This window comes from Malus domestica, chromosome 10, assembly GCF_042453785.1.
Source record: "Malus domestica chromosome 10, GDT2T_hap1".
Classification (NCBI taxonomy): Eukaryota; Viridiplantae; Streptophyta; class Magnoliopsida; order Rosales; family Rosaceae; genus Malus; species Malus domestica.
The window spans coordinates 2,631,480-2,642,173 of NC_091670.1; the positions used below are offsets into that span (position 1 = coordinate 2,631,480).

Genomic DNA, 10,694 nt, shown 5'->3' on the forward strand with positions numbered 1-10,694 from the left:
GTCAGAGCTATAATTATATGGAGCCCACCATGCCATTATTTGGCTAGTGCCCCTTTCTTAGCCCCTTTTTGGGGCCTAGCTCCTCGATTATGCCATCTGCAATGAAGAGGGCTAAATGTCTAAAAGCCAAAAAATGACATGATTTACCCAAAAACTCATCTCCAACCAATAGCTAGGTTATAATTCTATGGATTCAACAGTTAGATTTGGAAACATCCAATGTTAGTTTAATTAAATTAAAGTATAAACTTAAAACTAATAAATTATTAGGGAGCCTATGTTTTAGCCCTTTCGGTTGGAGATGGTATATGAGTATGGCCGACACTATTCATTTAAAAATAATTTTTTTGTTGGGTTATAATTTTGGATGAGGCTATGTCTAGCCCTTTTGGTTGGAGATGACCTTACAATGATTAATTCAAATTCAATGGTTAAATTTGAAAATATCCAACAAAACATCCAACAGTAGTTTAATTAAATTAATCAATAATTTTAAGTATAAACTCAGAACTAATAAATTATTGAGGGAGTTATGTTTAGCCTTTTCGGTTGGAAATGATATATGAGTATGGCCTAATACTGTTTATTAAAAAAAAAATCTTTAGTTATCTCTGCTAATCAATAAAACACTCATTGTCAACCAAAATCCTATGAAATTACCAGTTTAACCTTCTAATTAAAACAAAACATGAATAAGAAATATGGGGCGGAAATTTAATTTTACACAAACAAAATTTGTTGTTTTTTTTTTTCAAAACTTCATCTATATATAATTCTAACATATCTCTAATTATAAAATAAATAAAAAATAAAAATAAAAACTTCCTACTCCCACATTCTCTATCACTCCCTTCCTCTCTTCTTTTATTTTAAAACAAAAAAAAAAATTTCACATACTTTATATATGCCCATATGCTAGTAATTATAAACGAAACTATATTTAACTATTTCGTTGAAAATGACCGTACGAGTATGTAAATTTTGAAATGTGAGTTGTCGTTCACTACGCAAGCAAAGATCGAAAGCCTTCATGTACCGAGGGGTCCCACTCCTTGAATCAGAATAAAAGTGCTTTGAAAAAGTCCCTTTAATTATGTCCAAGTTTGGATAAAATTTGTCCATGCATGGCATGCACTCACTGACTGATCTCGTCGTCCTGAAGGGTAAGAGAGGTAAATTCCAGAATAACCCACGAGGCACTGTATGAAGCCTGTCAATTACATCAACTCATCAAGCTTTCAATCTTTTCATGGCATGCCTAACTTCTGTGAAATATGCTCAACATTTAACATTTTGTAAACCAAAAAGAGAGTAAGAGAGAGATGATTGAAGTAATAAAGTAAAAGCGAAATGCATGCATTGATAAAAGGAAATTTTAACAAAAAAAATTTCGGTACTGTTTACTTTAACAAAAAATTATATTTTTACATTAAAAAGTCAATTCTAATACTATTCATTTTACCCTTTATTTGTTCTTTATTGTTAAAAATCAAATTTTTCAATCCATTTTTATTAGTTTTCCTTTGATAAAAGGAGAAAGATGCATGGAGAACTGGTTTTTTATTTTATTATTATTTTTTTTACAAACAATAATATTAGAGTGGATTAAGTTATTAGCTGTTAGCGAGAAGAGGATCAATAATAATCAAACTAGCACCCGGATGTATAAGCATAATTGTTTTCTAAAATTGCAATAAAACGTCACTTTCCATATATATATATATAAAAAAAAAAAACTTATTGTTCCTTGTATGATGGATTGCAATCTCAATATCGTTCTTAATGGAACGGCCACAATTAGTTGTTCAGGACACAAACAATATTTAATGTCTTTATATTTAGGAAATTGGCTCTGTTAGCCTTATTACAAACCCAACAATTAAAAATGCTCCCAAATTATAATCTCTAGTAGCCCTCTTTTCCTTAAATACCACCGACTTAAAAGATGAACTGTTATTCTATGTCTCAACGTTGGATCTCGATGGCATCCACAAGGGCCTCTCAACTCCCTCCTGACTGTATCTCGACTGAATCACGACGGCATCTCAACGGTACAGAGCTGAATTACCCTTATATTTATGAGTTGATCATACACTCCAATTAAATAAAAATAATTATAATTATATCAAAATTATTAATTAATTAGTCAGTCTCACGTATATATAATTAACTCATCAAACACATAAACAAAAAAGTTCTTGTATGTATGCTATACTTTGATTTGTCTCAACAAGAAATGACTCACTCATCTTTTTCTCTATGTCCATTAAATTTATGGAGGGAAACATATTGAGATCTCAAAATTTTTATTCTCATACAACGCACTTTGAGACAGGTAATAACTACAAAATCAAAATATAAAGATAATAAAGTCTTGTACTGTTTTAGATTAGCTAAAACATTGGTATACATATTAACTTACCAAAAAAAAGATGTTGAATTTGCTACACCTGGAATTTGTAGCAGATTTGTCATTTTATAAAGGGATTTAACTTTAATCCTTGAAAAAGATTGAAATTTAATAAAAATTTAGTGTTAGATTACATATTGATTATAGTCCCTTGATGTGTCCTTAATTCAAATTAATTAATGTGTAGTTTATTCAATGTCTCCCATTAAATATTTGAATATATGAAAATGAAAATTATAATGAAATATAATTAAGACATCAAAATTAGGAAGAAAAAGAGAAATAATTAAAACATCAAAATATAATTAATAATGAAGTGATTAATACATTAAAAATTAAAATTAAATTTTGATCTTATTCATGTTTTTAATCTAAAAATTATTTTTGTCAAAAATTAGAATGAAGTTTCCTTTTGTAAATTATAACGATGAAAAATGACGCGTTGCACGTAAAAAACAACATCTATATTTTCTCTTTTGTTTAATATGCCACCAACATATACCCATCACGTTTGAAATTTTGTGGAAGTCCCTCTCTCACATTAATAAAGTCTGGTTTGTGTTGGACGACCGTCCAAGAGACGACCCAAAAATCTTCCACAAACCAACAAACATTCAGACCAGACATGTATATGTACGCATGGACCGAGCGGCATAGTCAGAATTTTTAAATAATTGAATCGTAACATCAATTAAAAAAAGTTTTAGGCCACTGTCAATTTTTGTTAACATATGTTAAAAGTTTATGCTAACATATGTCGACAACAACGATAATTTGTAGAGGTTTGTCGATGATGATGCAGGATATTGTGGAGTAATATTGAGAACTCCTAAGGCTTTTCAACTAAAGTATTTCATATAAGAAAAGAGAAAAGAAAAACAAAAATGATAGAAGAAAATAGAAGAAGTAAGAGGATGAGGTTGTATTTTAGTATGCCTTAGCTGTTTATAATGGTCAAATACAATATACAAACAAATATACAAGAGGTTTTTGAAGTTGTTGAGATCAAAGACAACCAATAACCCCATACTGGTTCCGCCACTGCAGGGGCCGGATAGGGATATGGCTAAAATATAAATCTATTAATTGTGTTTTGGGACTTCGTCTAACAACTTGGCTCTCTCTTGACTTGGATGCCATGGATGGCTCATGCAGTTTACTAAAACTAGTATTATACAATTTTCAGAGACTATAAGTATAATCTATCAGGAAAATTTGATTTCCATGCTTTCCCTTTCACGTCGGTGACTTGGAGGTAATATTGTTTCTTGTCCGAAGATGAAATACAATAAAAAGGCTTGCATGATTATATATATATATTGTTCGGGCAGGAAATCTCGCTGGGAGGGGTCCCTAGCTCGAGCACATAGCTCCCCAATGAGTTAGCACTTTGGTTGGTTGTCGGGCTCCTGCTTGTTGAGATGCTGCAAGAGGAGGACAAAGTTAGTTCTGAAAAGTGCCTTTGTGGGACCTGAGGTGTAGGCCTTGAGGCTCACAATCAAAACTAACTAAGTGCTTAGGCGTGCCACTGCCATCTCAGTATGGCAGATGTAGAACACGTGTGTTTAAACCGATCACTTGCGCCCCAAGTTATTCTGATTTTTTGTTTATCAAATGATTGTCATAGATGTGTTAAGTCTACATTAAGTTCTTTTCTATGCCTTGAGATCAATGACTTTTAGTTGGTTATCTAGTATGCTTAAAGGGTGGGGGTCCATATCTGATCAAGTCATCAGTTTAATTCACATTTAGTCTTCTTATGACAGTAAAACCACTAAGTGAACCAGATCTGAGAACTGATGGGATTTTGGTTTATCAAAATACTGGAAATGACTTAAATATATATTGAATACATCATAACACCAGATCTATAATCTTAAAGACAAAACAAAGAAAGTCGGGCAAGATTTCAGCTTGTCAGGCAAGGTTTAAACGTCTTGCTGTCTCTTCTCTTTGTATTTACAGGGGGTTGAGTGCTAAAGCAGGATGAGTGGTGAACAAGTTTATATAAGAGAATCGATACTACAACATTTATAAAATGTAGCAGAGCTTTTACACTAGACAAAAGACGTCTCTTTAAGGGGGTCTAAGGCTAAAAGGGTGCAGAATTTAGACAAAGCACAGCTTTCTGGATATTTGTTTGACTGAGAGGCAAATTGTATGTTTGTTTGTTTGATTGGTTGAGTTTCCTTGTTTTTGGGCCCTCTTCCCCCTTTTATAGGCGAATTAACCCGACTGTACTACTGTTTCTGCTCTTACTCGAAAGCAACTGAAGGGTAGTGAATCATCAACATTTTTACATGTTCTGCCATTCAGAAAGTTGGGCTGGGAGTGTGTGGATTTCCATCGGTTGTCACTTCTCTTGTAAGCACCTAGCCTTTGCATTAAATGGGGAGCCGTCATATTGTCTTGAGATGGGTATCTGGGCTTAACTTTGGGCTTCGGGCAAAATCTCCTTTATTGAGCTCTTTTGGGTTTTCTTCCCTTGAAGTCCAAAGTTAAATATTAACCCAAACATATATATTACACTATATAGTCTAAACATCATGAAATACCCCAACCCTAAACCTAATGGATTTTATGAAGCCGGTGGTTTGGGTACATTAATCTAACCTAATTGCCCTACCACGTTCTAAACACAAAATTTGTTACAAAATATGATGATTACATTTATTGTCTCAAGCGGTAGAGTAGTTAACCTCACAGCGACGATCATCTTCCTCCCCAAATTCGGGTGTTTTTGTACTAAAAATGGTCTATATATAAATTTATAAAAGAACTTTACAATAAGTTTATTGAAATTGGCTCAGTATCTACGGAATCTCAACATCCGTACGTTAGAAAATGGATTAGAGCTCCTAGGAAATAAAATAGAATATATGATGATCCCTTTAAAGGGCCTTAGTGTGGGGAAGACTTTTCGCGGGGAATATAAGAAGACGAAGAGGAAAACTAAAAACTTAGAACTTCAAGGAGAGGGGCTGGGCAGGGAGAATAGTAAAAAACCGGAACCCAGAAGACGCGCGATGAAAAAGAAAACATTGTATTTTTCTTCGAAGTTTTTTCACATTTTCTTCTCGCGGCCTTACAGCCAAGTAGCATTTTCCGACCCCAAAAAACGATTGAAGGAAATAACCAAATTAAGGTAAATAAATTTTCTATAGCAACTTGGCAAACAAAAACATACTAGAAGAAAACAAAGGAAAATACAAAGAAATTAGGGAAAAATTAAGGAAGTATGGGAAACAAAATAAATTTAATACAGGACCAATTCTCAATGAGTATCTACTACAACGGTGCAAATGTATAATATGTTCAGGAAATAAACTTTTGGCGAAAATGTGCTGCAAAATTGACCAATTTTGCTTCATACTCACACTCAAATTTTTTAAGAATTAATATCTGTAGAGTTTAGACCAAAAATAAAATAAAAAACAAAACAAAACCAAAATGCGACTCCACTTTCTTGGTACTCTACTCAGCTCTCCACCTCCTTCCATTCTTACAAGCTTCTAGATTTAGATTTGTCTCAAATCACATGCCAACTAACCTGCCCAACTCAATTTTTATTTTTATTTTTGGAAATTCCAGTGCCTCTACTTTTGGTTTTCTAAATCTTACTTACTCCCATTATAATTGGAATTTTATATATTTATATAGATGCTTTGTCAAGATATGAGAGACATAGTAGTGATTCAAAAAAGATCATTAGGAGCCAAAGATATTTAGTATTTTAAATTGGTGTGACCACATTGCACATATAGGTAAGGTTTTTAACAGTTAAAAACTTTTTTGGTCATTGTGCTATGTTTAAAATTTATTTTGGTCACTGTATTTTATTTTCTGCTAATTTAGTTATTGTGTTATCACAAGTTAGCAATTCTAGTTCTTCTCAATCAAATGTTAAAAAAAATGCACGTGCAGGGGCAACTATGTATTTTCTCCTCAACTTCGCACTGGCTTAAAAACTCTGACCAGTTTGGTTCGTTTCACACAAGGAAGTGAAAATACTTCATTGTCTCTGCACCTGCATGTCACGTGCATTTTTTTAATGTCTGACTTGTGGTGGTGCAGTGACCAAATTGACAGAAAATAAAACGCAGTGATCAAAATAAATTTTAGAAATAAACACAACGACAAAAAAAATTTAATTTAATCCATTTTTAACAGTCCAGCCAGCTACCATGAAAGCTGACTGTCATAATTCAAAGGGTTTCCAAATGAAAAGGGTTAATATCACTTTAATTAGTTGATATAAAACTAAAACAAAAGTATTACTGGTTGAGAACCTTCCTTTCATGTTCTGTTCCGCAGACATTAGTTGCATTATGAGAGAGAGAGAGAGAGAGAGAGAGAGAGTATATCTCGCAGCCGGCTGATCCCTATGTACAGAAAGAATCATAGAAAGTTAGGCAACTACACACATTTTTCAAAGATGTCGATCATGAAAAATATTTGATAACAAATTCAGGGAGAACTTCCTGCTTAAATTATTAACCTAGAAATAAAGTTCGATCTCTTGCTAGCTAACCTTTCTGCTACGTACCCTTATTGCATTAAACTAAGCCTTATTAAAGTAAAAATGGTCACACCCTTAGCCCTTTAGGTGATACGTTCAGGGAAATGGTTAATGATTTTTACAAGCTCTTGTTTATTTTTATTTTTTAATATTTTCAGATATTTTTACAATCTTTTACTGCGCAGTAATAGAGTGTAAAAATTATATCTATGTATTTATTTATTTATTAATATCTATGTTTACAATGAACCTTTCCATGAAACAAGATATAAAAATAAAAATAAAAAGGAGAAGGGCATAAATTAACAAAATTCGGTCAAAGGCCGCATTGGTCCAAACATTAATTGATAATCTATTCGAATAGGTGGCCCCATTAGCATTATTTTAACAGTAATCTTGTTTTTCACTAAGATAATTGATAATTGCCAAGTGAAAATTGACATGAGTACCATGGTGAAGGGGACCAAAGCTATATAAAGGGTGAGGAGGCTTTAGCGTCAGAGGCAGAAAACCAAAAACCCATTCTTAACAAAGGATGGGAAAAATGGTGCCTTCACAAGTGACATCTCTTGTGGTCACTCTCCTAGTGGCAATAGTCTCTCTCACATTGCCTTCAGAAACTTCAGCTAACTACCCTTACACCTCTCCACCACCACCGGCCTCTCCTCCCTACCATTACAAGTCACCACCGCCTCCTTCTCCTTCTCCTCCAGTACACTACTCACCACCTAAGCATCCCTACCACCCTAAGTCACCACCACCTCCTGTGTACGCACCACCTAAGCACCCCTACCACTACAAGTCTCCACCACCACCAAAGAAGCCTTACCATTACAAGTCTCCACCACCTCCTTATCCTACTCCTTCTAAATACTCACCACCTAAGCACCCCTACCACTACAAGTCACCACCGCCACCACCAAAGAAGCCTTACCATTACAAGTCCCCACCACCTCCTTCTCCTACTCCCCCTAAATACTCACCACCTAAGCACCCCTACCACTACAAGTCACCACCACCACCCAAGAAGCCTTACCACTACAAGTCTCCACCACCACCACCTCCTCCAGTTCCCACACCATCTCCACCCAAGAAACCTTACCACTACACGTCTCCCCCACCACCCCCTCCAGTCTACAAGTCTCCTCCACCACCAGTTTACTCACCACCACCACCACCTAAGAAACCTTACAAGCCACCAACTCCTCCAGCAGTTCACCCACCACACGGTTACATCTATTCCTCACCCCCACCTCCTCACCACTACTAGATATTGAAAGCTTAATTGCACCAAGCTGGTAAGCTTCTCCATTCTATGTTATTATTCATTAATTAGTTAGTACTACTGTTGTCAATTTGGAAATCACCATACAACCAAATGCACACTCTGACAAAATAACATTCTCCTATAAATTCTAATTGACTAGTGTTTATTTCCTTTTTTGGCCAATAATCCTTATTGGTATATGCGTAATGTATTAGAAAAACTAACGAAAAGTCCAAAAAAACTTTAGTTTTAATGAAAAATGACAAATAAAGGTGTAGTGAATAGTATCAGGAAAAGGTAAAAATATGGTTTTTCGTTAAAAGTTATAGTACTGGAAGTGTTTCGTTAAAATTCCTTAATGTATTTCCAACATATCGTTATTACTCAATTAATATATTTTTTCTTGATATTAAGTAGTCGTGTGTAACAAATAGACCAATGACAGATACCTAACAAATAACAATAACATGTCTTTGCAGGTAAGGGAAGAAGAAAGGTCAGAATAAAGAAAGGAGCTGTTGAAGTCGAACAGCGCGCCTTATCACCACACAAAGAAGAAGAGAAAGAAAAAACGAGTCTCCAGACTCTCCACGCAGCTGCTGATGTAAAGTGTTTTATATATGCGATATCCGATAGAGATTCATGTTTTCCTTTCCTTGTATATTAGACAGTTGTAGCGCACTCATGTTCCATGTATTTTATTTCCTGTTTCTCCAAAGAGATGTTATATGTATGTTGTTTGTTTCAACCTTCCAATGGAGAGGTGATCATCATAATAATAAAAAAAATACATTCCCCAACTTTTACTTAGTTTCTCACATATCTAATATGTTTTACTCTATTAATTAAATTTCCAAAAATGTTATAGAAATCACGTATACTACATTGGTGTACCATTTATTCTCACAAGTAATGTATACATGTTACGTCTTAATGAGTTTATCTTATTGAATACTGATTGACTTGCTTACATTATATGGTAATAATGTGGTTTAAATATGTGGCATCGTCCTTAACATCACTCTAAATTTCCTGGTAATAATATATGCGAGCGGTGTTAACAAATCAAAGGATGAGAAAGAAGAAAAACTATTTGCAAATTCTTATTCTTAATATTTCATAAACACAAAATAAGAAGACTATGAATTGTTAAAATGCCTACTAAGTGATCTATTTTGTCAAATCATGTTAGTATTGTATTATTTTCTTCAATTAAGTGATCTATTTTTTTTCAATTTGTTTTCCATATTTCATGGCTTAAATTTGTGATTACTTTTTTAACATAAATGTCAAATACTTTTTCTAAAAGTTAAGGTTGTCTATTATTTATCCGTTGCTGGAAAAAAAGTTAAAGTGGTGATCTTATTGATAAAACTTAGTCCACTACACTATATATACAATTGTCTTCCAGTAGACCATCGTGGATTAAAAATCAAAAGGATTATCGAAACCCCCAAAAAATCTCACTAGTAGAAAGATTGTTCAAATTCTACAATGAACCACAAGAAGTCTAACTCACTAGGTCATTGCTGATTGACTATCATTTTATAGTGATCTGAGACCAATTTTTTTTTCTTCCAAATAAGTCATTACTAGGTTAAAGCAACGTTTTAAGTTTTAACTTAAATAGTTGTCTCAACAACGCTAGGGTTTGGAATTAGTAGTTTAGGTGACGACGGAGCTCTTTCTTTTCTTTATGTTATCCAAACTCTTTTTCTTTTGTCTTTTTTCTTATCAAGAAAATGTAGGTCTCTCTCCAATTTATGGATAACCAATCACAAACAAGTTCTAAGCAAAGAAAGGGTGATATAGTTTGAAGACAACGAAGAATTTCCCTAACGTTAAAGGTTTTGTTTGTTCGGTCACTAAACCCAAAAAAAATAAATAGAAAATTGAAGTGGGCAATGAATTGGTTTTCGATTTCCATTAAATTGGCACAACATTCGGCATTGTTATGCAAAAAGATACTTTTTCTTATCATTAGTTTTACACACACTCTAGTCTGTGGTATAAAATGAGCTAGGTTTGGTTGGAGAACAAGTCTAAGTGGTATCATCACTTACATTACCTGCCATGTGGGCTGGAGGGTTTCATTTGGTGCCATTACTCCTTTTTCTGTTCTATAATCCTTTTGGAACTGGAAGAGAAAGTGGAGGGGAAAAGGTAGTTTAGGCCAAAAAGGATATTAAGTTTATAAACCAGTAAAATGTCCAAGCAATTTTTTGGCAATGTGACTGTTTTCGAAATATAGAGTAGTTGTGGCAAAAAAGAAAAAGGAAAGGGGTAATTGTGCATACACATTGTACCAAAGTGTAAATTGACCCACAACTTGTCAAGGGACCAGAGCATTAAGTTTAGCTGCAAGTGCAAGGAGAAAGTTCTGGATTAGATAGACAATGGATTTGGTTTGGTTTAATTCCAAGTCATCGTTGGTGTTTCGTCTTCTATGTGGCCCAGCCGCCCAGGGAAAAGGATCATCGCCGGATTGTTTTCCTGGG

General features: G+C 34.1%; 1 protein-coding gene across 1 annotated transcript; it reads left to right on the forward strand.

Annotated features, from left to right (window-relative positions):
* Nucleotides 1–7,367: 7,367 nt before the first annotated feature.
* LOC139188831 (extensin-like) lies at nucleotides 7,368–8,996 on the forward strand. The gene is made up of 2 exons (XM_070806721.1): nucleotides 7,368–8,227; nucleotides 8,676–8,996. The coding sequence occupies exon 1, from the start codon at nucleotides 7,465–7,467 to the stop codon at nucleotides 8,197–8,199; it is 735 nt and encodes a 244-aa protein (XP_070662822.1). The 5' UTR covers nucleotides 7,368–7,464; the 3' UTR covers nucleotides 8,200–8,227; nucleotides 8,676–8,996.
* The last annotated feature ends 1,698 nt before the right edge of the window (nucleotides 8,997–10,694 follow it).

Coding starts and splice junctions, on each gene's coding strand:
- LOC139188831 (XM_070806721.1), top strand. CDS start 7,465: ATGGGAAAAATGGTGCCTTCACAAGTGACATCTCTTGTGGTCACTCTC.